Source organism: Salvia hispanica, chromosome 1, assembly GCF_023119035.1.
Source record: "Salvia hispanica cultivar TCC Black 2014 chromosome 1, UniMelb_Shisp_WGS_1.0, whole genome shotgun sequence".
Lineage (NCBI taxonomy): Eukaryota > Viridiplantae > Streptophyta > Magnoliopsida > Lamiales > Lamiaceae > Salvia > Salvia hispanica.
The window spans coordinates 11,418,874-11,446,350 of NC_062965.1; the positions used below are offsets into that span (position 1 = coordinate 11,418,874).

The following is a 27,477-nucleotide window of genomic DNA, read 5'->3' on the forward strand; positions in this document are numbered from 1 at the left end:
TTAGTTGAGTGTGTTAAAATTTAGAATTTTGTGAATAATAATAATTGTAAGAATTTAATTAATTACTTAAAATATTTATTTTTCATAATAAAAAATTGCAAATGGTAGTAGCATGAATAATGAGTGATTTTGAAACAAATTAATTATGCAAAACTATAATTTGGAAAACATTAGAACAACATTAACTTTTGTAAAAGCATTCAAGTTTTTGTTTTTGTTTTTGAAAACCTACAGATTTACGTGTATTATTTTGTACTACTTGGCATGAATTTTCCAATGGGTCAAGATTATAGATCCGACAGATCTACTTGTATTACATGAAATAGTTAAGAGACTCATAAATAATAGTAGTAGTACAACTTACTAGTACTATAATGAAAGAATGAATTTAAGGGATGTATTGTTGACAACGAAACTAAGTAATCTATTTATGTAATATTGTGGTCCTATCAAAAGCCTACGATGATTAAAAGAGTTAGGAAATTGAGTTATAAGACTATTTTCAATTGCACGCTCAGACCTAAACTGAAATAGTAGATAATTAGCTTTAATGGTACTCTAAAATCAATCTCATTTTTAGTTTTTGAGTTAAATATACTCCTTATCTTTAGGTTTACACTAAAATAAACTTAAGTCACTTTTTTAAATTTTGTGAGTGAAAAAAAATATAATATAGAGAATATTCATCTAAATTTGAGTTTAGAATAACTGATTAAAGTAAAATAAATATTTAATAGTATGATATTCACACATGAATAGATTTTAGTTTAGTGTAAATAGTTGGAGATCAATATTTAATAGTATGATATTCACACATAAATAGATTTTAGTTTAGTGTAAATAGTTGGAGATGGTGGATAATTTTATTAGTACCATTAGTCCCTGAACATATGGCGTAATACGATTTAGAGGGACTTTTGCACTATTCTTTGACATTTCCACCATTTTAACTCCTTTTAAATTGAGGGAAAAAATTGTCCATTGACTAAGAATATGTGGTGATACTAAATACTTTGTCGGGTACCTTCTTTGTGATTTTTGTTTCAGTTAATTATGAATTTTTTTCTTTTTTTTTTTCATTTTATTATTCTTTTTCCTTCTTATTTTTTTATTGTAAAAATATTAATATAAATCAAAATAAAGTTTAATAATCATATTGCAATATACGATTATGTTATTATACATTTGTGAATCTAATATCCTAAATAAATGAGTGACTATTGGATTGAATCCTAAACTACTCCGATTTATATACCAAAAATGTCTTATACTTTCAATATATAAATAAAATACTTTTAAAATTAATTATATCATACTCCTATTAAGTAAATACTTATCAACATAATTAAAATGTATACATCCAAAATAAAAGGGCATGATTTAATTAGTTGCCACTTCACTTACTTATTGGTCATCTTTTTTAGTTATACTAATCATTAACCGAATTTGCTTAAATAATTTGCGATTTTGAATTTTATAATTAATTTATTTTAAATTTATATTTTGAAAATAATAAATAGAAAAAGGAGAAAAGAAGAAAAAATAATACTACTCCATAATGAGAAGAAAGAAAAAAAAAATTAAATCCAAAATCGCAATGAAAGTACCCAATGAAATATTAATACTAGTGCTGCTTGTTTTAGATAAATCTGAATGACATATATTAATGGATATATAGTTAATGGGTAATTTTATTCCTATAGTTTATGGAAAATCCAAACAGGTTCAAATATCTAAAATATAATGCAAAAGATTCTCGAATGTGACTATACAACGACAAAGCGATCAATTGAAATTTTTTAGTCTAATTGAGAATTGAGATACATTATCAGCTATTCATTTTCATTGAATAAGTGATTTAGAATTTGTCACATAAAAAATATTTTTAAATTAATTAATTATAAAAGGGCAGAATGATAATTTCATGATACATTTTATTCAATAATAGTAATTTTTTAATTTTATTTTTTTTAAATTTTTTTAAAATTTATTTATTTATTTATTTATTGTCAGCTACATATACAATTCATGTCAACTACACATATAATGTCAACTACATATATAATTCATGTCAACTACACACATATAATGACAACTATACATATATAATGTCAACTATAAGCTGTTGACATTTGATATGCAAGCTATTAACGATAATACCCCCAAGTTGACATAATCTACTTGTAGTTGACATTTCGAAAATATTGTGGATGAGTGGTAAAAAATACATCTCAATTTTCAATAAGGCTAAAAAATCTCAACCTAACAGGTTCCTATACAATGTCTATAGATTAATGGTGCTAATAAAAATTATTGAGGTACCAAAAAGATTGAAACTAAATTCTCCAAATCTAAATTTATAATTCACTCTAATTAAAAACTAACTGTACTTTGAAAAGAATTATAGCAGGCGAAAACATATTGAAAATATAGAAAAGGTTTACGTTAAAATGACAATACCTCTTAGAGTGACACCGTGATACCACATATACATCAATATTAAAGACGCTACACAACAATCTATAGATTGTTGTATAATGTACTCCTTCCGTCCCATAAAAGTTGAGTCGTATTCCTTTTTAGTCCGTCCCAACAAAGTTGAGTCATTTCCTTTTTTAACAAAAGACAAAACATCTAATCACTCTTATTTTATTCCATCATTTACTTTACTCTCTCTTATCTTTCCTATTTTTTTCATCTCTCCTATTTATTTAATATAAATTCTTAATCTCCGTGCCCAAAAGTTTTGTCCCAACTATTATGGGACTGAGGGTTTACAAAATATTGCTGGCCGAGAAAAATTGTTGTATAGTGTATAAAATATTGTTGACCTTTTTTTAGGGTATTTTTTGCCACGTAAAAGCTAATTATTTATCCACATGTAAAAATGATTGGCTAAGAATGATGTTATTTTAAGAGGGGATGACGCCCTGACACTCTCGTGCAAACGAAATTAAAAAATCCCCTTTAAATTTAAAAACTCGATAAACTTCGTAGATAGACCGCCTTCCCGCATCTTACGCGACGTTTGCCGCATAATATAAAAATAAAATTGTCGAGTTTATTGTTTATCTCATCACCTTTATGCTAAATAATTCAAAAATCATCTCTTTAATTCGAAAAAGGAAAACCTCATGGTTCGTTCCCCTCTGGTTTTACGCCGAATGGCAGACTCAACCGCCTTTCCCTCCCCATTACTTTCCTCCATCTGCCTTCTCTCTCTTACATTACATACACATTACATTTAAATCTTTATAAACTACAAAAACCCTTCTAACTTCTCACCACTTTTACTTATTATTGCTAGCTGTTGATTGACTAAATTTTACTGCCTTTATTTCAAACTTCTGCATTTGGCCTTCTTAATCCCACTCCATTAATGAATGGATGTTGCTAATTAAGTAATTAGGTACTACTACTGCTTCTTAGTGGAGTACTACTATGATTTTTACTTGTGCTTAATCTCATGTTCTCTCATTTTCAGATTATAAACCGAGGAAGAAATTAAAAAGATGGCGCCCGACAACAACTGGCTCTCTTTCTCTCTCTCTTCAATGGAAATGCTCAACTCCTCTTCATCTTCTTCTTCTCATCACCCTAATCATTCCCACCATTACTATTCCTTCGGAGATAACTTCTACACCACTGGTATGCATTTTCTCAGCTTTTCTGGACGTTTTCACGAATCTTTCAATAAAAACTTCACTCTAAAACACCTCGATCTCTCCGTTTTTTTTTGAAAACTAAATTAATTTGCACATTGAGTATTGGCTGAGTTAACTCGCTAACAACTCGTTATCACACTCACTGTTTCAGGGTGGCCGAGCCACAAATCCGCCGCCGACGATATTCACTACATGCAGCAGCAGCAGCAGCCACCGCCGAAGCTGGAGGATTTCTTCGCCGCCGCCGGCGACTCGACGGAAACTCAAGATTCCTCCCTGACCCACATCTACGACCACCACCACCACGGCGCCGCCTACTTCGACGGAGGCGAGCAGCAAGATCTGAAGAGCATTATTGGGTTCCAGGCCTTCTCCGCCAACTCGGCCTCCAACGTCGACGACTCGCCCTTCGCCGCCAAGACTCAGTCTCCGGTTGAGTCGGCCACCGAGTTGGCGCCCTACTCTCACTCCCCCGCCGCCGCTAATAATGGGTTGTCTCTCGACGTCAACATTGACAACAACGGCAACACCAATAAAGCTGTCGTGGCCGCGGATTCCAAAAAAATCGCCGATACATTTGGTCAGAGAACTTCGATTTACAGAGGTGTCACTAGGTGAATAATTTTTTTATTAAATCCAATCTTTTTCTTGATTTAGAAGAATTTGTTTCTGTTTACATGCATGACCCAGATAAAAAGATTTGATTTTTATTTGATTATCTGATTAAATTTGTGATGTTGCAGACATAGATGGACAGGGAGATATGAAGCGCATCTATGGGATAACAGCTGTAGAAGAGAGGGCCAAGCAAGAAAAGGGCGTCAAGGTACAACTAATTCATTTTTTCTCTCTCTGGGCTTGTACTTTTTTCGAGGAATAATCAATTAATTCCATCATACCAAGAAAATTGTGTAGAAAAATTGAATCTTGTTATCTTTCAATCAGGTTTTATGATGATTGATTGAGAAATAGTGTAGTACTAAATGTACTTGAAAGTTTTTGATCTTGTTATCTGAATTCTTGAAATGTTTACCCAAAAGTTAATGAAATTATTCTTGTTTTAGATTTGATTGTAATAAGTGTAACACAAGCATCTGGCTGTGAACATAGTCTGAACACTGGTGGTCTGAATTTCTGAAATGTTTATCAGAATTTTTTACTTTAGCTTTTGCCTCTTTTTATATCATGGGACAATGACTTTAGATGAGGTTTGACCAAATATGAAATTTTGAATGCCCACCTTAATTTCTGGAATTTGCTCACTTTTTTTGAAAATGGGCATCACCACAAACAAAAGTTTCTTGTTTCAAGTATATCTACTAACATCATCATTTAATAAAATGGGGTGTGATGATCGCATGCATTGCTATATTGGGAAATTGGGACAAGGAAATGTGTGTTGTTATTTTTAGTGATGGGAACATGTGAATAATTTTGGGACTAAAATGTTATCTAGTGTAGGCTGTGACATTTGCCAATTTAGCTGCAATTTATGTGACATAGGTTAAAACAAGAAAAGAGTTGATGGTAAAAAATGAGCCTGTCTTGTGTAAGTAGAATGGCTGAATTTTAACATAAAGAAGCTCTCCTTGCTTTTGTACCCATTTTGTTTGTTTGCTCTAACGCAATGTATCGTCTTTTGCATGGACCATGATCGTGTCGGTGTTGCTCAAAACGCGAACTTTATGCTACAGTTTATCTTGGTGAGTGACGTTTAATTTTGTTTCTACAACTTTGTTCAAATATGCAATTTCATCTCATGGATGTGAGTGTTTATCATGTGATTTGGGAATGCAGGCGGATACGATAAGGAAGACAAGGCGGCACGTTCTTATGATTTGGCTGCTCTTAAGTACTGGGGTCCTACGGCTACTACTAATTTCCCGGTAGAGTTCTAAATCGCCTTTTCTTGAAACCGGATGGTTGTTATCGTGAATTATAATCCTAATCCGAGAATTGCGGCTTTAGATGTCGAATTACGCCAAAGAAGTGGAGGAGATGAAGCATATGACTAAACAAGAGTTCATAGCCTCACTAAGAAGGTTTGCTTATACTATTACTCAGGAAAAATTTCTCTATTTATAAGGCATCACATTTTTGCCTAAATCATTATTTTCTGTAATATTTTCAGGAAAAGCAGTGGCTTCTCAAGGGGAGCATCAATCTACAGAGGTGTTACAAGGTGTGTTTCGTCGAAATCAAGGTTAATTTCTAAGTTTATTCATCAAGAAAAACACGTTGTTAAGCGCATATTTTGCTTACTTCCACAGGCATCATCAACAAGGCCGATGGCAAGCAAGAATCGGCCGTGTTGCAGGGAACAAAGATCTCTACCTCGGTACATTTGGTACGCTCCGATTCCTTTTCGTGTCGATGATGAGATATATAACGAAAAATGACGAAACTGACATGTTCTTGTTGCAGCAACTGAAGAGGAGGCAGCAGAGGCGTACGACATAGCGGCGATCAAATTCCGAGGGATAAACGCGGTCACGAATTTCGAGATGAACCGCTATGACGTCGAGGCGATTGCAAAGAGCCCCCTCCCCATTGGTGGGACCGCAAAGCGGCTGAAGCACTCCCTCGAGGGGGTCGACAAAGCATTGCCTCTGGGCAGCAGCAGCATGCTTCAAACTCCGTGCAACAGCAGCGGTGGCAGCAGCATCAGTTTCGCTGCGATCCAGCCATCCTCGGGCATCCCATGTGGCGTGCCCTTGGACAACTCCACTCCGTACTACCACCACAACCTCTTCCACCACCTCTACCCCAACGATCCGGTGGCCTCCGACACCTCCAGCTCGGTCTCCTCTCTGACTACACCGATGAACATGATGCAGGCGCCGGGGGAGTACTTCGTCTGGCCTCACCACACCTATTAACATGCTAGCTACACTTAGCCAAAGATACTGGTCTTCTTCTACTAATGTTTAACCCATAGTCCCTATTCGAGGGGATTCGTTGTCGACTAACCATAGTGTCGCTCGCTCGTCCGACCTGATATAAACTCTTAGGATTATTAGTCTTGTGAACAATGAAATGGAAGGTTTTAGTTTCTAGGTAGAAGATGGGAATATGTGGTGTAAGTAGCTTTGGTTGTTTAGATGTATGTTGAATGATGCAGGTAGCAGTTGGTGTGGATTAATTTTCAATCAGTTTTCCACTGCCACTATCTGCTCCTGCAATCACTCAAATTTTGCTGCAGTTTTTAGCACATATATATAAAAATCACACAAAATATATATTCTCTAATTCCTTGATTCCTTGATCTTGATTGTGTCTCATGTTCAATTTGGACATGTCTACTAATCCAAACCTCTTAAAAAAAGCTAATAGAAAAGTACACTCAGCTCTCTGTACATACTTGATTTTGAGCAACAATACTAGAAAAAAGAGGTGAGAAACACATGGAACTTCAACTCTCCTGATTCTTGAAAGTGTTGTTGCTATGTATATTATACACTACTCCATAACTAGCTGCATATGGCGATTCAAATCCGTGAGGTACGCGGGCGAGTCGTAGTCCTCTGCGTCACAGGCATCTATGTGCAGCGTTCGTCCCCCTATCGACATCAGCTTCATGTCCTCCACATAGTCGTCGCCTTGCAGCATCTGCACGCGCTCGCCCATGGATTTCTGCTTCATGTCCAGCCCGTTATCGCCTTTCAGCAGCTGCACAACCTGCACAAAACACGTGGGCGTGAAGGGTTTTCGCAGATGTGTATCTCGACTAATTAGAAAGTGTTGGTTAGTTACACGCATCATGTTTGGCCGTAGCGTAGGCTGGTGGTGGATGCACGTCGATGCTGTGAACATTGCACGCTTCATCTCCACGACGTCGTAGTTCCCGCCTAACCTAGGGTCGGCTATCTCTTCCACGCTGCTGTTCTCCAAATGAGGCTTTGCCTGACAGCAGATGCGGGCCTTTTCAGTCTCGTATTTTATTTCATCAGCATTAATATAACCAAATCACAGACATACCCACATCACCAGGCTTTGGCTGGAGGAATCAACTGCGCGACGCCCTGTGATGAGCTCGAGTAATAGAACCCCAAAAGCGAACACGTCTGTCTTCTCATTAACCAACCTGTGCATGAAGTACTCCGGAGCCATATACCTGATCTCGACTTAGTAAACATTAGTACGGATGTAAAGGGAGATGCAACGGGTGAAGAAAAAGTGTGCTTTCGACTTTCGTACCCAAAAGTTCCCTCGATTGGAGTGACAACAAGATGAGCCCAGCCCTCAGGAAGCCATTTTGCTAGTCCAAAATCTGATATCTGCAAACACAAAGACAGTTACATTGTATCGAATCAACATCGAAAAACCAGAACAAGAACCTGAGCTTCATAATCCTCAGAGAGCAAGATGTTTGAGGCTGTTATGTCTCTATGGATTATTCGCCTCTGGCAGCTCGAATGCAGGTATTGCAAGCCCTTGGCCACCCCGATAGCCACCTTGTATCGCGTCCCCCAATCCAGATGACAATCTTCTGAGCCTGAAAAAGTAAACCACACTTCATCAGACATGATTCAACATCATATATAGTCCAAATCCAAGACCAGCATCAACAAAAGCAGGAACATCACCGTGTAGGGAAGTGGCGAGGCTTCCATGGGGCGAGTATTGTAGCACGAGGTACAAGCCCTGATCAGCGCTGAAGCCAATGAGCTTAGCAGCGTTGGGGTGGTCGATGTGGGCAATGATCCCGAGCTCAGCCAAGAAATCACCGTTCTTTCCTTCATCGTTCTTCTCCCCCTTCATTATCTTCTTCACTGCCACAACTTGACCGTCGTGTAACATTCCTTTGTACACTTCTGCGTGCCCCCCTTTCCCGATCATTTTGTCTATCAATGTAGATCGATATAAGCCAAGATCGACCGTTAAAATATATAGGTCAACAAAAGTAAACATAGGAGAAGAGAGAGACTCAAAATCTCAACTTGAAATTCTTGATGGAAGCCAATATTAAAAAGTATGACAAATAATGGATTCAAGAATTTAGTATAGTAAGGCAAAATCTTGAATGTCAACCAACTACTTTTGCTGACTTGTTACATAAACAGCAACAATCATCAACCATTTTCTTGATTTTACCAAAACAACTTGAGACACCCCTTATTTTTCAAGATTCCATATAACTAACACACAAACTAAAACAACAAAAAAAACAAAAAAAAATCTGAGATAACTGAAAAAACTAACTCTTACCGGAACTAAATCCATGGGTAGCATGTCTCAACTCCTCGTAGCTGAAATTCCTCCACGACGGTTTAGGCATGATGAAATCCCCGGCGTCCTCAGAGTTGCTCCGCCTCCCCTGCGCTCTCCTCCTCTGCGCCTTCTTCGACATCCCATTACCCCCTCCCAGCAACGAGATGGTCGAAATCTTCCATACGGACGACGTCTTCTTCACCTGCCCGAACATCTTCTTCCACTGCAGACTGCTGAGCTCCCCCGATTTCTCGTCGAGCCTCGACACCATGTCGAGAACTCCCCTCGGAGACGTCTCCTCATCGGTTTCTCCCAGCTTCGCCCCAGATGCAGGGGACTCTGTTTCATCTTCTGTTTTCGACCTCTGCTTTTCAAGGTTCTTCTTCTTCCTCTGCTTTCTTGGAATGTTTTTGCACTCTGCTGCCATACAATATTCTTACATGAGTTTCTTTTTTTAAGGTTGTAATGAATACTAGTATGAGATTACCTTCGATCTTCATGGAGAAATGATTGAACACAGAGCTTTTGTTTCCCTCTCTCGCTCAGCAAGAACAGAGGAGAGAGAAAGCTTCTGAAATGGTTGAAGAGAGTATAGATTAACGGTATATTTATGGGCCACGAATTAGTTAAAATAATAATAATAATAATTTTGTTAATGAATTTGTACTATAGTGTAATGAAAAATGAGGAAGCTGGTTTAATTAGGATGTGAATTTCCCTTAGCGGTTCGTGACTGCGGGCGCAACTGCCGCTTCTACGCTCACAATTGATGACCTATCACCATTTTGAATAGTACTACTATAATTATTATTTTGGGTAGGGTGTATCGACAATCAAATAATTTCGTTACGTAAATGTTCATAAATGCAGTTTATTATGTTTGGTATATTATACCGATCAATTGCCCATTTTTATTTTCTTCCAATATATTCTACCTAATTTCTAGTACTAGTATCTACCTTCTAGTAATTTACATGTTAATGATCCACTATGAAATAATCAAATAAATAATAATGTTGAGTTCTTGTCTCAGGCTCAAATATGTATGTACTTGAAAAAAATTAAATAATCGGATATTTGCTACTCTTTTAGGTAAATTAAAGGACTATAAATGTAACATAAGTGATACTGCATATATAAGACTCTTCTCAAATTATTTGTACGCCTTTTCTTATGAGTAGGGAAAACAACTGGCTTAATTAATTAATGATTCCAAAGTCAAATTATCACATGTTTAATCTTCAGATTTGAGCCAATTTTCATTTCTAAGGAAAGTAAAGGCTGCTTAATTGTGATTGCAACAATTCCAAATATTTCCATTTTATCAAAAGCATCTACTTTCCCCCCCATTAATTGTAAGGCGTCATTTAAATAATCACTATGAACGAACTTGTGCACTAGAATTTTTATACATTTATATTGTGAATCGAGTTTTGTTGTGAAAGTTTCAATCGATCTAAGTATCTTGATTGATACCCAAGCGTTTGATTTTTTTTCTGTTATGAATGAAAATGCTCCAGCCAAAAATTGGCAAGCATATTACATTGAGAAAGGTAGCAAAACAACTATACCAAGAAACATATATTAAAATATTAATAAAATTAAATAATAGCTTCACACACCAATATCAAGCATTTAGATGTATTGATCTTGCAACACACAACAAATAAAAGTGAACATGACAAGCAATACAAACTCCTCAAAATGAGATCAGAAAATCACTAATAGTGAAAAAAAGAAATTACGAAGGAAAACAAAAACTAAGCCAAAATCCGAAATTAGGCGCTGCCAACCCAAACATAATATTGCGGACTAAAAAAATTGGACACCGCCTATCCAAACATAATAAAATGGTCTCTAGCAACTAAATAATTTTAAAGCTAAGGGTTTAGCTCATATATCAAAGCGATGCTTGCTCAGATCGAAGCATCGTCATACCTATTGTAAACTAACTCAATGATTTAAGATTCCAAGTGCAGACAACAAATCCAAGCGACACTCACGTAACAATCAAAACAATCTACTTAAATTGAGATCTTATAACCAGAAATAGAAATAAAAGAAAACCCTAGGGCAAAAAACTGTAAACCATAATCCACCTAGGAAAGCAAAATCGGTAACTCTAAAAATCAGCTTAGAGCAAATTGAATCTAACTCCAAAAAGTCATATGTAGCAAAAGAAATTACCAGAGCTGAATGGGGAAGCTAAAATTCCCAAATAATATCAAAATACACTACATCACGAAGGGAAATAAATTAAGGCATTAAAAGTGAAGGGTTTTAGTCAATTTTTCATAGCGATTCTAAGATCGAACATCATCATACCAAGTGTGGTTGACTCCGCTAGTCATTGCATAATTATGTCTTAGACATTGAATTCAACACAACAAAATCCAATGTTGCTAACATCAACCAAGCTAACAACAACTTGGGATATAATGAAGATCCTCGTTTCGAATGATCTCATATGATGATTTCTAAAAAAATACTTAAATTAATTCTATGAAACAATTGATGATTTTAGATTGACACACAACTGATTAGTAAAAGGATAACAAGCATGTACTTACATATTATCGAAAACCTATTACATCTGATCTTCTTTTTTGTAGATGAGGGTTTGCTACACGCGTTACTCCACCAATTGCATTCTAACCTTCAATCTTCTAGTCAATTACTCTTACTCACAAATTTAAATATTATGTGAGCAATAAACTATCAAGGTAATTAAATAGTGAATTATGCCTAAACTGGTGGAGGGAAGAGAGTAGGAGTAGCAAACTCTCGTCTAAAAAAAGATCAACACAAAAATATAACCCTTGATCCATAGGAATATGCCTATGATCTATTTTTGCAATCTATACTACAAGTTAAATTGCATTATGGATTGGATATGTAATTTCACAAAATTAACTCAAGTATTTTCGGAAATGTCGCAACGAATATATAATATACTTATGATGGATGAATCATAGTTCGCATTTTTTTCTTAAATTGATTTTTAATGTAATCTTTCCCTATTGCGTACTATATTTCAAATCATAATAACAATCTCGATTTACTACTGTCTTAGCCTAAACTGTTCTATAGAAAATCTTTAGTTAATTTAAAAAATCCCATAAAGCTTACATCTAGTTGGCTGTTTGTGATTATAAAACAATCAGTCAAGCATGAACAAAGGGTTAACTTTAATCACTAAATTAAATCTAACATAAGTGAGTTTTCCATATTTTTAACCTTTTCACATGCAATTATATCTCCTTCATGCTTGTCCATTCTCGTGATCAGATGGAGATAAAATCCACCACACAAAAAAGTAAATTCAACTTATTGTTTGTTATACATACTTATTTTCGCCAACAAATTTAAATAAAATGTCGCGTTATATAATTTGCTTATTGATATTGATTTGAGATATTTTTTTACTCAAGAGTCAGAGGAATTAAGACTTCAAGGTATAGTGGTTGAACTAAATCAATTGCTCGCGCATTCCAAAATAAAAAGGAAACAAAAAGAAAGAAAGAGATTATAATATCACTAGGTTTAATGTGTACGAAATCCATAATTGATGAATCCACCAACCTCACCAGTCACTAATGTCAATACAGTTAGAGAAGTATGTTTAACCGATTTTTCACAAAGTCCACATGTCCTAGTCAAAGGGGTATACAATTCTAATTTTTGTGTGAGACCATCTCACAATAATATTTTTAAATTTATACCTAATTCATCTCGTAGAGATTTTGGGAATAATATATGTTTTAATGCTAAAAATTAATAAAACATAAAAGATAATCAGAAGAAAGTACTCCGTTGAGTTAGTATAGTAAATAGCGAGACCCACATCATTAAACTTACGATGAAAAAACATTTAGTATAAATTAATTTTATGAAATAAACAAAATAGCAAAATACAGTAAGGCTTTTTTTTAGATAAACTTATTTCAATCCTTATATTTCGCCCATTTCCTAATTTTAAAAGCCTTGTGTGCGTAGAGCTTCTTGTCATTCTTGTTGTTGCTTACTGATTTTGATTCAGAATGAATTTAAAATTCTATTTATTAAAAAAGTTGTACTATGAAAATCCTGCGACATAAAAATGACTTGTTGTATACAAATTAGAAAAAAAGATCACGACAATCCAAGGTAGTTTATTCTTGACTGGATACAAGCCACCAAAAGAGGAAAAAAAAAAGTAATCATATTTATGAAAAGAAATTGCTAATTGGATTTGGTAGTCCGAACTCAAAAGGTGGTCCACCAAAAAAACTGAGAAGTAGACAAATATTAATGTGATGTAGTCATACAATTATTTATTACTTAAGCAAATTGATTTTGGGTTGGTTAGGGGTGTGTGGCCTAATTATACATACTCATAATAAATAAAAACCCAAACGTGTAATTCAAATAAATATTATAGAGGTATAGAAAGGCTGTGTGAGTGACATAGATCTGCACTGAGATGTATAGTGCAAAATATTCAGTAATCAAGCATTTATCACACTAAAGTGCATCTATATTGGAGCATTTATCACACTAAAGTGCTTCTAGCTCAACCAATCCAATAATTCTCCCCATTAATATATCCTTATTGTGTGCTCCCTTATAATAGCAATTCTTAATAGCCTTTTGTTTTTATAATTGATAAGATAGATCGTACATTAGTACTATATGATATGATTGCATATCATTATTTTTATTACTATGAATTTTCTATAAATGGGTCAATTAGATAATAATGGGCCATAGTAGGCCCAATGTTGTTATCATGGTAAACCCAATAAAATATAATGGGCCAAAATTGGCCCAATTAGAATCGGGTGATAAGAAAAAATGAAAGTAAAGTAATCTGCAAAATCAAGTGAAAAGCAGCAGAGCAAAATTCAAAGTAGGAATGGCGTTGTTGGGCGAGGACGGGCGAGGCTACGAGCTGGCGCGCAAGCTGGAGAGCCAGGGTATTTGGCGGTCGTGGCTCGGCGACGCACTCTACTCCTCCTTCATTCCGTTCCTCTCGTCGCCGGCAGCCTGGGACTCCTTTATGCTTCCCGACGACTCCAAGTCTAGGCCGCAGATCTCGCTCGAGCTCCGAGCCCGCGCTCTTCTCTTCGATAAGGCATCCGTATCTCTGTTCGCGCAGCCTACCGCTCTCTCCAAGCTCAATCCTAATTGTGAGTCGAAGTTACCGTTTGCTATAACTTTGTGTTTTCCCCAATTTTTTAGCTCGGTTTGAAACGAAGAAGTTTAGGTCTCGTTAGGTGATTAGGTTTTTGGTTGTGAGTTACGATTGCTTTGTTTGTTTTCTGTCTGCTGCTATATCAATTTATTGATTTATAATTTTGCTTGAAATCAGTTTATTGATGTCGTAAGTTTGAACTCCAATGTTTAATTCGCTTTCTTACTGTTGTGGAAATTCAATTGAAGTGTTGCCTTATTCATCCACATTAATTACAACGTCCATGCTTGCAGCAATTGTTTCTGTTATTTCCAATTTTTGATGTTAGTAGTACTATTTTTTTCTTTTCTGTGCTTTTGATAATTAAAATTTACATGATAAATTGGTCAAGATCTGGAGCTGCACGGTGATGATGTGTATTTTACGTTGGAAAATGGTGGGCAAGATGTGGACCAACGACACCCAGGCGTTGCTGCTTCAAGTACTACATCATCAAAGGTATTTAAGTTTTTATCTTAGTAGCTTGTTCGGTTTTCATTGGAGTGTCTTTTATTGTTTTATCTAATTGTGTTTTTCGGCATTATCGTGTCTTTTGTGGGTATAATCGATTGAACAGGGAAGAAATGGATGCATTGTAGATTTAGGGAGAACTAGAAAGAGCATTTGCTTGTGAGAAACTTAACTAGATTACCTTGAATTGAATTTAATCACCATTCTCACTCATCACTAAACCCTTCCGTAATGAGTTATTCCTCCAAGTCGTTGTTGGTTGCTGATCATTTTTGTGCTTGGATATTATAGTTTATCCAGAATGTTAGATGTCCTACATTGACTATATACCTCAGAAAATATGTATTTTCACTATTCAAGATGTTTAAGACGACAAACTTTCATGTCATTATCATTGTTGTTTTCGGAGGCAGATATGCTGTTCACTAATCAGAAAAAAAATGCATGTAGCCTAATTTGTAGATTCCTATGAGTATCAAAATCTCTCTCTCTCTCTATCTATCTCAGCACACATCTCCCTCATATAAGTCATGCAATTTGCACTTGCACATGTCTTCTTTAAATTGCCGCTGCACTTTGAGTGTGCAGTACTGCAGTTAGAGTGTTCAATTTCGGCTGCACTACCATTTTGTCGTTATAGAATCTGGTAATGATATGTTACCTCCATCTGGACTGAGGGCTATTTTATATCAGGTACATGTAGAATGTCTTTCTTTTCTTCTAGATGTTAAACCTATCCATCTCTCATAACGTCAACTGGAATTTGGTGTTAGTAACGTACTTAGTTTTGAGATAAATTTATCGATCTTTCCTCCATGTCATTCATTGTCGGTTGCTGATCATTTTTCTGCTTGGTTATTGTCATTTGTCCAGAATGTTCGGTGTCCAACATCGGCTATATACCCCTCAGAAAATATGAAATATTCAAGATGTTTAAGACGTTAGACTTAAACCCAACAATTTGATGACATTTCGCGCCATTATCATTGTGCTTTTCCCAGGCAGATATGCTACTTTACTAATTAGAGAAAATATGCATGTAGCCTAATTTGTAGATTCCTATGAGTATCAATATCTCTCTCTCAGCACACATCTCCCTCATATCCGTCATTGCACATGCCTTATTTAAATTTTGCAGCTGCACTCCGAGTATGCAGCACTGCAATTGGAGTGTTCATTTCAGCTGTACTGCCATTTTGTCTTAATAAAATCTAGTAATGATATGTTACCTCCATCTGAAGGGAGTGTTATTTTATATCGGGTACATGTAGAATGTTAAATCTAGCCATCTCTCATGATGAAAACTGGAATTCGGTTTTAGTTTCCAGTGTGAGGCCAGGCCAGGCCAGGTAATATTCTCCCTCCACTATATCCCCAGCTGTTAAAGAAGAAAATATGAAAGACAAGAAGTAATAAATTTTCTTTCAATCAAGTGTCCAATATCTCCATGCTATACAACCATCTTAGTATGTGGATATTTAATTTATGATCTGGCTTTGTTAGTTGTGTATATTATTGATCTGTAAATCCATGAACATGCAGACATGTCCTAATGTTCTTTTTCATTGTTATTTATGCTGTATAACATATTAACATTAGTATGGCACTGTACAGGGGCGCTCAAAAGCATCTAGCATTGGATCAAGATTTAGTGAACCAGACGTTGATGCTGTATCACAAAGACTTAGGCTGGAAGAACTACCGGAAACATGGTACAATCAGTTTTTTGAGAAATATAGGGCAACCAAATCTTATACATTGATGTTTGGGGATAGGGATTCTGAAAAACGGACACCTGAGCAGATGTCTACTTATCTTAGTTTGATTGAGAATCACAAGAGAAGGAGAGTAGCCTTTGTGGACAATATATCAAGCTTGCGATCAAACCCGGTAATGGTTGATGGCAGTCCGGCTGACGATGCTCCCTTGTTCCCCGAAACAATGTCCATTTTTAATTGTGTTCCTGATAGTGCAGTCCTTATAACAAGGAGACTTGAGAATAATCAGAAAGTTCCGTTCAATGGGGTTTTAGACAACTTACCTCAGACCATGACGAAGAGCCCAGTGATGAGCCCTATTATGATCGAGAGACTTGGTATCCGACCTGAGTATCTCAGCATGGAACAAGGACAAGGTTGGGGAAAGAATGGTTCTCAAGGGAGCAGGAAGCTTCTTAGTCAAGAACAAGCATCACGGATTTCACAGAAAGTGGTAGTGCGATTGCTACACAATGTGGGGTTTGAATCTTCTTCAGACACCTCCTTAGAAGTTATTGCACAACTTTTGAGTAGTCATATCAATAAATTAGGGCGCACCTTGAAGCTCCTTGCGGATAGTTATAGGAAACAGTGTTCAGCCACTGAATTACTAAAGATGTTCCTTCAAACTGCAGGATATAGGTTAGTGATGTACGTTTCAGTATTGTTGAATATAAATTGAATTTGTTGTTTTCCATTTTGTTTTTAAAATACATACTATCTCAGTAGTTGTGTGATTGTATCTGATGCTGATCGTCGACTTTAACTAATTTACTTATGTTCTTAATAACATTATCAGTGTACAGTTACCAGACAACTGCCATAAGCATTAACCTTCTGCCCTGTTTTATTTCCAGTAACTTTAGGACCCTTGTGGAACTTATGAAGGATAACTCGAAGAGTGTTGCTCCACAAACTCAGCAGCAAGGGCTGAGCATCCAGGGACAGAATCTACCGCAGCAGCAGCAGCCTTCCGTTCAGCAGTCTCAGCAGGTATGAATTTTTCTTTATCTTGCTTGATAGCCACTGTGAAGCCTTCCTTTCGCTTTTGTCTGTCAGCAAGTGTCATGTTTGGTTCACATATTTACGAGGAAAACTAGTACATGTCAGAAAATGATTGATTAATAGTCAATTAGGTTGGAATAAAACTAGCCTGAACTATAAACTTTCTCGGGTCATGTCACCGTTTTATTTTCTAACTTTTGGCTGTTAACAATATTTGTTACATTCTAATCGATCTACTCTGGTCATGTCACAGATGCTAAGGCAAATGAATCCCCAAATGCAGCAGATGAATAATCCTCAATATCTGGCGTTCCAGCAGCAACAGCAACAGTGGGAAAGGATGAGGAGACGGCAACAACACCAGCAACAGCTACACCAACAGCAACAGCTGCAACAACAGCAACAACAGTCAACACCTCGTCCTGGCATGAATATGAACATGAGTATCGACAAGGATAGGCCTCTAGTGCAAGTGAAGATGGAGGCTCCATCCGATTTTCCACTGGATACAAATACCTTCACATCGATGAATCCCAGACAACCCCAGCTGCGGCAGCAACAACTAGCTGCAATATCTTCTTTTCACGCTCAAGCCAACAACAATGCCTTTAGGCCTATGAATTCTCTCCAAATCCCACAAATTCATTCACCGTAACTATTTCTTCCTCATCTCCATGTCTTTTAGGGATCCCATTGCTATTTGGATCTGATGCCTATTTTCTCGTACGCAGGACCATGTCAATGGCAAGGGCTCCACCTGTAAAAGTTGAAGGTTTCCAGGAGCTGATGGGCGGGGATTCTTCCGCGAAGCATGATTCAGAGGAAAATAAGCTACTTTCTCCTCGTAAGTAGTGATGTAAATGCTCATCTTTGAGTATGTGAATTAGATAAATACTCATTGGTCATATCTCTGAACCCAGTTGTAGAACATCCCTTGTTTGTGTCTACTAATTCAACGTAGGAATTATATAGAGAATCCAATCTCGCACAGCATTGCACTTGGCCATTCTCAGTTTATCAGTGTTTATATTTTAAGTAGAGTTCTCCATCTTTAGATACAAAGTTAGAAAATTTATCTCTTGCTTCCGTTTTTCATTTTAGTTAATGAAGAATGATTATTCGTGTGAAAAAGAAAAGAAAATGAAATCAGTTTAGCGGCAGAAAATGCTTGCAATTTTTGTGAGTATCAGAGAGTACCTTCTCCTCTTCTAGTAGCGAGTAGACATTTCTGAGAAGATGCTAGAAAGAATAAGTATCAAAAAATAAAAAATCCAAGAAAAGATATCAAGATACAAAGAACACACATTTTTCTTGGCATCAAATATTGAATAAGACCATTGGAATTTGATCATGCAAGATATGAACAATGGCTCAGTTTCAGGCCTAGTGGTTTTATAATTACTCCATAAATGAAAAAGAAAGAAGTTAATTTTTAACCATCCATTTCTAGATACATGGATGGCCGCCTTGACGCCTTCACCATCGATATCTGTCAAAATTTGAGTAGTAAGAATGATACTGCTCCATCAATTCTTGGAAAAATATGAACAACTTCATAATGTTTAGGACTCGAGGTTAACAAACATAATGTTCTCGACCAAAATCACACCATGTTCATATCATCATATGTTTAAAACAAAAAACCTAAAATGATAATATATTTTTGGACCAAATATAGACTTTGGTCTAGTGTTTTAGTAGGTAGGATTTAAGTTACTAACCGGATCAAAATCACTAATACCGTCAAATTTAATAGCATCATCACTTTTTCAAAAAAAAAATAATACTTCATCCGTCCCCTCTGAGTGAATAATTTTTTTTAGATGTCCCACTCTATGACACATTTCTAAAAATATAAACATCACTCTCTCTACTTTTTTCCTCTTATTTCATTCTATCTACTTCATTCACAAAACAACATTACATAAAATCTCGTGTCGGAATAGAAATGTTCCATATAGAATGGGACGGAGGAAATAATAAATTATTCCCTCCGTCCATGATTAAGAGTCCCATTTCTAAATGGCACGGGTTTTAAGAAAATGTTAAGAAAAGTGGGTGGAAGAAAGTTAGTGGAATAGGGGTCCCACTTGTATATATTAGTTTTAAATGATATGTGAGTGGAATGAGTTAGTGGAATGTGGGGTCTCTTTACCATTTATGGTAATTATGAATCGGGACTCTTATTCGTGGACGGACCAAAATGGAAAAATGGGACTCTTATTCATGGACGGAGGGAGTATATGTTAAGGACTTGAAGCAATCAAAATCGTAAAATGTCATACATTTAGGAGCAAAATAGGCTTTTGGACATGGCAAATGATCTTTCTATAACCACAATTATTTGAAATCGTGATTGAACTTAATGCATATTAAATATGAGAGTGGTTCAATTGAGTTGAAAACTTATCTGTTGGAATCACAAAACAAGTCATTTAGTGGCATAAAACCACACAGTTTCCACTTAATAGTTAATATGTTTTCTGCTGTCAATTGATAAATTCTCAAGTTCTTTGTACTACTATTTCACAAATGACACACATCAACTGTCAAACTAGTACTCCAAAAAGGCCATAGAACTAAAATTCAATCAACCAAAATTCTTGCATTTGAGTCCTTTAAATACATATAGTACATCAACTTCAACTATCATTATCTCATAAAGATCCATACTGTATTTTCCAGATAGTGTAAATGGGAAGAATATGCATGTGTACTAGGGCACCCCTATGGGCCCTATCCCACCTAAATTTTTAGTATCGATACAAAAACGCACTCAATCCCTCTTTTTTCTATCTGCAGATCCAAAACATTTTTGATAAATTGTCACAAACGAATGAACAAATTGCAACTCAGTAGTAATATACAAGTTTTTTCATATTCACAGCCAGCGAAAGCTGGCCATGTGTTGAGCTGGAGTTGAGCGATCGGACTTTAGTACTTGACAACATGATGTCGCAACCATAGCTCATACATGATCATATGAAAGGCGTCGTGACTAACAGCAGGCGAGTTCCAATGGAAGTGCTTTTGGACCTGAAAACGGAGCATCATAAAGTTTAACACGGTCAGATGCTCTACACTCCAAGGTGCAAACCCTAATTGTGCAGAATAGGGGAGGTGAAGACAGACTATTTAAGTCGAACAGTGGGAATCGAACCATACCTTGACCAAATTGTTGTGCAGTCTGACAAACTCTTCTTGTGTTATATTCTTCAGGATTTGCTTAAGCTGATAGACATCTTTCTCCTTGAGTACCACCGCAAATTTATGCCAATTTAATATGTCATTGAAAGGCAAGTCGTAGTAATTAGAGAGTATCACTGCACAAACAATCCACAGTCGATCAAACCAGAGTTACGAAGGACATTGAATAATCACAAATATATATTTCATGCTTAATAACAATTAAAGCATCATTATGCACCCCAAAAAAATCACATGCTTAGTATTCTTCAAATATTGTTACTGAAATTCTTCATTTTTCTTTTTTGGCATAAGTATTTCTTGTACGAGTCGTACTCCTTTTCTGACAGTAGATTACTACATATCCATTTCTATAGTTAGATCTCCATTTTTTAGCACAGCTACATTCTAATCTTATATACCAAGACCAAACTGGAAAATATAGCAGCTTTAGTGACTTGCTCTATGCATGATCCCATTTGTCACAAGAAGGATTGTTGCCTCTGCGTTAGTGAGGTTTTAGCTATTGTATTGGCATATCAAGATCAGACTACCACTTAAACTTATTATTGGATATGAATTGGTGAGATGGGAAAGGATTAGTTCTCACCAGGTATGCATCCGTAATGTATAGAGTCTGCTATACGGGCACTATTGACCTGAGAGCCACCAGGGCAAATGCAGAATTTTGTTCTGTAAAATCTCTTTTGATATACAAGATGCCCAGTGGCCCTGTTAATTCTGTTGTTGGAAATGTCAAGTTCAGTATCATTTTCCCATACCCGTGCCAATATGACACGAATCTTGGAATTCCTATGCCCTGCCCAGAAACCAAGTGTCGTCCTGCAACATATGATGATTAATTTAGCAGCCAAAAGTTTACAAACAGAAAATCCAGATTTCATCCAGACAGCAGTATCAGAAAAAAGTCTCCTTTATTATTTTCTTGCTCATGGGGTTTCAAGGCATGAAACATTTTCATTTCACTCACAGCCAAGGAGGTTAGTAGCAAATTTCTTAATACTATTACCCTCAAAAGCAGATTGAAAAAAATATTTTATACAAGGTCAAGTCGATAAGTTTAGGAGGCAACAACAAGCACCTTAAGAAAGCAGCATAGCAGCAAGTAACCAAAGGATGAAGTGAGGAAGAATAAATAGGTCCAGATTTTGAAAGTAAGTACCTATTCTCTATATCATTTCCTCCAGCAGGAAGGGCAAAGGGCTGAAGAACTTGAGGGAGTGCAACATCTTTGTGTGGTATAAACCCAACATCATAGCTAGGAGAGCAAACAACACGAATCGAGTTCTTTATAAGGTTTGGGAGTCCTTCAGTGGCCCTCACACCAACATCATGGCAAGTAACAAAGAAATGATCTGCACCCAGTGTTCTATTCCAATATGGGTACTTGGACATCAATCCCTCCACATAGTCCCGGACAATTACAGTCATATTCTCATATGAGATACCCTGCATGTTATTTTAAAAAGATACATACATCAGCAACCAAAACCCTCAAAATTTATAGTATTGCAGGTAGAGAACACAAGAAGAATGCAAGCAAAACTATTCAAATTAACCATCCCTAATAACTCAAACCACATGGTAAGCAATTGCACATAAACTTTACCCCTTCTTCACATGAGTCTGAGTCCCTATAGATAACAAATAATAGCAATAGCAGAGCTGGTGAAATACACATTAGCACTCTGCTTTTATAGCAATGAAACAGATCATGGTGATAAGCTCTAAAGCAGACAATTGAAGTGGAAGGAGATAGGTATTTAACCATGGCGTACACTATCACACTCAAATAACAAGATCATTAAGCATTCTGAGGAACAATTCAAAAGAAGGAACAATATCAGTTTATTCAGGAGGCAACTGGATAAACAATTTCTTACGAAAGGAAAAAATGAATTAAGAAACAAGGCAAGAGAAGATAAACTGAGCTCTTAAAATAGAACGCCATCAGAGTGAAGATACATCAATGCAGTTGAAAATTCAACATCTGAATGATCCGCTTTTAGCAAAAAAGATACACAGCATCTACTGAAGAAAAGCGTTCAATAGACTCAATTATGTATCCAGTGATCCGATTTACAAACATTAAAAGCAACCGAATTCCGGAACAAAATTCACGAATGTCGGCATACCTTTCCTCGCATCTTATGGCAAGAGATCGGGATGAAGAACAAATCCGCCCGATCTGGATCATCCGTCACAAATTTACTATCCCTAAGATTCTGAAAAAAGTATCCTTCGCTCGCATATTTACCAGTCAGCTTCCGCGGCGTCTGGTAATAGGTCTTCGGATCCCCATCGGAGTAGACGTACACCTTAAATCTCTTCAACATCTCCTCATAGTTCAACCTAAAAACCTTCGGCAAATGGTATACATCGGCATCGTCACTCTCATTTCTCTCTCTCTCCACAACCAAACTTTTCTCCGCATTATCACCTTCGCCGTAATCAACATCCTAATAGCAGAAAACGACGAAATTGATCGAATCAAACCGTAAAAAACAGTGAATTCCAGGAATTGCATAAACGCAGAGATGGAAAGAATAGTACCTCGGGCAGGGAGGGTTGTACGGAGCGGGCGATAGAGGTAGTAGTGGGGGAGGATAGGAGAGATGGTGAGTGTAGCGATTTGAGGGAGACGTAAGTGAAGGAAACGAGCGTTACAATAGCGACAGTGAGGAGAGAGCGCCGGAGCGTGCAGACAGCGGCGGAGGGAGGTTGCTGCTGGAATTTCGCCGCCGACATTCCGGAGGCGGATGTGGTCGGTGGCGTTCAGTAGCGTAGATTTATTATCTTCTGAAGCTAAACGCGTGAGCTTTAAAGCGACGGTGGCTGAGTTTGGCCGGAGCCAAGAGTGATCGGAGAAGTATTCTGTGTCCCTTCGAATTCGATAACATATCTACATTTGCGGTAAATATGAATACCAAATTTGCAATTAACTTATTTTAAAATAGATAAAATATCGAAAAATATGAAAAATGACTAATAATAATACTCCAATAATAATAGTCCAAAAATCGACAGGAAGAACGACGCGAGTCAGAAGTGATATGCCCTGAATTTCCGGCAATGTGGCGTCGCAATCACACCAAGGAGCTCGGATGTATAGCCGGCGCCGATCTGTCGGCTGTCGGCGCCGGAAAGGAAGGATGGCTGGTGGAAAGCCCCAATCTCCTTGTTGCCCTCGACACCAATTCCATCGCTCTCGCCAACCGTTCCCTCATCCTCATCCTCAATTGGTCTCAATCGATTAACGTCGGATCCCTTATGGATTCAAATCTGGCTGCAAAGATCAGGCCTGAGCTCTCCCCGATCGAGGCCGAGTACATCTCCGCCATCGAGTGGCTAGTCTTCGATGACGACATCAGAGTTCTCGCCGTCGGCACCTCTTGCGGCTATCTTATGATTTTCTCCATCCAAGGTCGTCTCATCCACAGACAGGTCCCATTCACAGACTTTAGTTGTCAATTTTTTTTTTTTGTGGTGTAGATAATTGGATGAGCTATTCGTTTCTCGACGATTTTGGCCGATGTTTGCGCGTTTATGTGTTTCTGTTTGTTGAAATGCTGTGTAATTTTAGTAGTTACATGATCAAATTAGAGCACATCTCATTGCTTGCTTTGAAAATAAGGTGCGTATTACGCTTTTTGTGTGTGTGTTTAGTTTACGTTAGTGAGGCAGATGACCACTTGATCAATGATATTGTGAAGTTACATACTCTCTTGATGTCTACCTTGTATTGAGCTTATGAGGAAATAAATGGTTATCAAGAGTTAAGCTTAAATTGTTTGAATTTTCTGCTGATGGTGTACATTTTGCAGATTGTCAATCCGGCAAAGGTTCTTAAGATAAGGGTCCGTGGTATTAAGCAAGATCTGACTCAAGATACATCGTCAGAGGAGGTTTGCATTGTAATGCCTGGTGTAGTTGGTCGTTTTGATGGATCTGATATTAAGGTACTTCAAATTCGTTGTTGTTTACTTGAGCATCCAACTTTTGTTATGTGCATTTGCTTTGAACCATGCTTGGTATCTGATTTTCTCTTTTGTTGGAGTGATTTCCAGTTTGTTCTTTGTGAAGATGAGATTTTCCCTGATCTTTTCTTCTCTTTGCTCTATGAATGTCTGTTCAAATTGTGTTGTTTACACAACTTTTATGAAATGCAGAGTCTGCTGCAGCAGTGGTTTCAAGAATCAAACTCTCGGCTTTGGGATCAGGATTCCAATGCGTTTCAGGATAGTTCTGGGAACCCAATTAGGAGCCTTCCTTACCAACTATGGAATGTTAGCAAGTATGGAGTATGTGCTGATGCTGCTATAACTGGGGTCATGCCCCCGCCGCTGATGGAAATCCAGGTAGTCATATAGTCAAACCGGTATTGCCTGGAACCTCTATTAGACTATTAGACTTACTATGCAAATCATGTTGATGACTGAAAACGATTCTATGCTTCGGTGCATAGTACTTATGAAAGCAAAAATTCAGTCTCTTGTTTTCTGTTACTTCCTTTAAATGTCTACTTTCCCCAGTTAGAAGTTCTTCCACAATGTGGTGGTTTCTATCTGTCATTTTTGTAATTTCCTGGGAAGTTTCTGAATTTATTCTGGTATTTGAATTCAGCTGATTTTATTGGCAGTCAAGTCAGCGCTACTATTGTGCAGTCACCATTGGAGATGATGCTGTCATATCAGCATTTAGGTTAGTTAGATTTTGAAATGCTTAACTTATTTTCTTTGGAGTTTTTCCTCTTTCAACCTAAACTTGATATTGCCTTGATTCATGTTTCTTAATTTTATTGGTTGATTTTACTTTCCTGAAGGCTTTCAGTTGACAACAGCAGATCACTTGTGGGAGCTATCTTGTCAAAAGTTGTTCCTGCCACATTTTCAACAATAGCTTCACTCTCGAAATTGATTTGGCGTAGCGAATCAAACAGTCCTAAAAAAGCAGAACCTAAATCTCAACCATTTGCCCGAGGTGAGAAAATTGCATGTAAATTTTGGCTTCTATCTCCAAATCACTATATTTTCTTTGCACTGAAGATAATACTTATCTAATAGTAATGTAAACTATTTGTATAATTTTTTTTATGAGCAAATGAATATAAATTTAAAGGCGGTGCCACGAGGGACTCAAACCCTGGCCAGAGGCATTACCAATCTACCACTTGACCAACTCACACAAACTAACTATTTGCACAATCTTAGTATCTAAGATGGTTGCTGGACTTTTTCTGACAATGTCACTTTGTGACAGCCTCTCCTCTGACTTGTCTGAAAGATCATCCAAGGAAGGGTGAGAAGCTCACACTGTCACCTAGCGGTTCTTTGGCTGCCATTACCGATTCACTTGGGCGTATTTTGCTCTTAGACACTAAGGCTCTTGTTGTTGTGCGTTTATGGAAGGTACCTGACAATTTAACTATGCTATTCTGTTTTCCAGTAAACCCGCCTTATTCCAGAGTTTTAGATAACTATATTCTCGACTCTACCAGTTTGAGCTTCAAGTTCTCTCTACATCATCACCATGTAACATATACTACAACCTTAATTTACTTTCCAGGGATATCGTGATGCAAGCTGTTTATTTGTAGAGATGCTTGCCAGTAAAGATAAAGCTGCCTCACGTCCTGCTTATTATGAACACACAAAAAGTGATTATTGTCTCTGTCTAGCAATCCATGCACCACGGAAAGGAATAGTTGAGGTATATTTCTCTTGAATACTGGCTTTCCTTGTAGATAATTATGATAAAGTCAGTGATGATGAAGCTTTTATCTCAACTACTAATTGATTTATAGCAGGAAGAACCAACATGTATTTTCTATAAAACTCACATTTTCCTCTGCTTTGCAACTGCGTAATACACATGAACACGAAACAACACCACAACACATTCTGCCGTAGTCTTGAACTCTTTCTCTCTAAGGGTGTCGCCATGTTTCATGAATGTGCCTTGTCAGACGAACGTTAATAACTAGTTTCAATTAACCGTGCATAGTACTAATATTTTGGATTCACTTACAAGGTCGGAAGTTACTTACTTTCTCCTCGCAGGTGTGGCAGATGAGAACTGGGCATCGCCTTCTGACCATTCCGTGTCCTAAGGGCACAAAAATTCTGCAACCAACTTACAGATTCAGTTCAGCAACGACATCTTCGTCGTCATCTTATGTTCCGCTGGAAGTTTTCTTTTTGAACGGAGACTCTGGTCAAATATCTGTTCTCAATCGATTTCTTCACTAACCTCTTGTATCCAATCAATTTCTTCCTACTGTTTACTTTAGGATGCTTAAATATTGTCTTCGTTTCTAGATCATATACTGTACTTATTTGTTTTAACATTCCTTCTGAAGTTTGGTTGGCCAAATAATTTCCAGTCAGACTAACTAATCTAAACTCATATACAGTACACTATAAACGATGCAAAATCTAGAATAACTTATTGAAAAGTAGTATGCAGATTAATAACTACCCACCAATTTATTTTTAACAAAATCAAGCCAAACATATCAAACCACCCTGTAAATATAAATACAAAATCAAATAAAATCAAATCCATTAGTTAAAAAATTATAAGAACTAATCAATTGGCATTTTATATATTTTTAAAATACTTTTGAAAATACAAAAAATATAATTTTTTAAAAAATATATGGGGTATTATGATAAATCTTATTAATCTTACATAGCGTAATTAAGCGATTGATCATCCTAATCTAATGGCTCTAATTGGTCTTAGTATAAAATGAGTTTTAGTTTGATCAATTTCCTCTATATATTGCGGTATATACTGCTATTAGTATATATCACAAGGGGAGTGTTAGAGTGTCACCATCTCTTAAAATAACATCATACCATCATTCTTAGCCAATCATTTAATGACGGACCCATAAAATATAGTTCGTGGGGTCGGATATAATACATAATTAATAATAATTATTTAA

At 36.7% G+C, this 27,477-nt stretch overlaps 5 protein-coding genes across 8 annotated transcripts; 3 read left to right on the plus strand and 2 right to left on the minus strand.

Annotated features, from left to right (window-relative positions):
* The first annotated feature begins 3,229 nt into the window (after positions 1-3,229).
* Positions 3,230-6,914, plus strand: LOC125221597 (AP2-like ethylene-responsive transcription factor AIL6). Its single transcript, XM_048123749.1, has 10 exons — positions 3,230-3,409; positions 3,485-3,648; positions 3,817-4,279; positions 4,409-4,491; positions 5,360-5,368; positions 5,463-5,551; positions 5,634-5,707; positions 5,797-5,847; positions 5,936-6,012; positions 6,090-6,914. The coding sequence occupies exons 2-10, from the start codon at positions 3,513-3,515 to the stop codon at positions 6,542-6,544; spliced, it is 1,437 nt and encodes a 478-aa protein (XP_047979706.1). The 5' UTR covers positions 3,230-3,409; positions 3,485-3,512; the 3' UTR covers positions 6,545-6,914.
* Positions 6,903-9,458, minus strand: LOC125221604 (receptor-like cytosolic serine/threonine-protein kinase RBK1). Of its 2 annotated transcripts, none has more exons than XM_048123770.1 (8): positions 9,364-9,458; positions 8,874-9,293; positions 8,252-8,509; positions 8,003-8,160; positions 7,863-7,942; positions 7,644-7,779; positions 7,419-7,568; positions 6,903-7,343 (listed from the first exon to the last, which is right to left on the minus strand). In XM_048123770.1, the coding sequence occupies exons 1-8, from the start codon at positions 9,374-9,376 to the stop codon at positions 7,125-7,127; spliced, it is 1,434 nt and encodes a 477-aa protein (XP_047979727.1). In that variant the 5' UTR covers positions 9,377-9,458; the 3' UTR covers positions 6,903-7,124. The 2 variants fall into 2 exon arrangements, with proteins under 2 accessions (XP_047979727.1, XP_047979718.1); XM_048123761.1 differs by having other exon boundaries at positions 8,874-9,296; positions 9,364-9,448.
* Positions 9,459-13,743: 4,285 nt separating this feature from the next.
* LOC125201226 (putative cyclin-dependent serine/threonine-protein kinase DDB_G0272797/DDB_G0274007) lies at positions 13,744-18,356 on the plus strand. 2 transcript variants are annotated; one of them, XM_048099255.1, is made up of 7 exons: positions 13,744-14,044; positions 14,441-14,547; positions 16,174-16,271; positions 16,335-16,958; positions 17,174-17,309; positions 17,575-17,972; positions 18,053-18,356. In XM_048099255.1, the coding sequence occupies exons 1-7, from the start codon at positions 13,771-13,773 to the stop codon at positions 18,171-18,173; spliced, it is 1,758 nt and encodes a 585-aa protein (XP_047955212.1). In that variant the 5' UTR covers positions 13,744-13,770; the 3' UTR covers positions 18,174-18,356. The 2 variants fall into 2 exon arrangements, with proteins under 2 accessions (XP_047955212.1, XP_047955211.1); XM_048099254.1 differs by having other exon boundaries at positions 16,174-16,958.
* A 1,545-nt stretch (positions 18,357-19,901) lies between these two features.
* On the minus strand, positions 19,902-23,429 carry LOC125200674 (probable glycosyltransferase At5g03795). Its single transcript, XM_048098399.1, has 6 exons — positions 23,082-23,429; positions 22,664-22,987; positions 21,691-21,977; positions 21,118-21,350; positions 20,487-20,644; positions 19,902-20,357 (listed from the first exon to the last, which is right to left on the minus strand). The coding sequence occupies exons 1-6, from the start codon at positions 23,274-23,276 to the stop codon at positions 20,256-20,258; spliced, it is 1,299 nt and encodes a 432-aa protein (XP_047954356.1). The 5' UTR covers positions 23,277-23,429; the 3' UTR covers positions 19,902-20,255.
* A 33-nt stretch (positions 23,430-23,462) lies between these two features.
* Positions 23,463-26,885, plus strand: LOC125200673 (rab3 GTPase-activating protein non-catalytic subunit-like). Of its 2 annotated transcripts, none has more exons than XM_048098397.1 (8): positions 23,463-23,972; positions 24,353-24,487; positions 24,698-24,886; positions 25,168-25,229; positions 25,351-25,508; positions 25,788-25,936; positions 26,094-26,237; positions 26,588-26,885. In XM_048098397.1, the coding sequence occupies exons 1-8, from the start codon at positions 23,601-23,603 to the stop codon at positions 26,774-26,776; spliced, it is 1,398 nt and encodes a 465-aa protein (XP_047954354.1). In that variant the 5' UTR covers positions 23,463-23,600; the 3' UTR covers positions 26,777-26,885. The 2 variants fall into 2 exon arrangements, with proteins under 2 accessions (XP_047954354.1, XP_047954355.1); XM_048098398.1 differs by having other exon boundaries at positions 25,369-25,508.
* Positions 26,886-27,477: the final 592 nt, after the last annotated feature.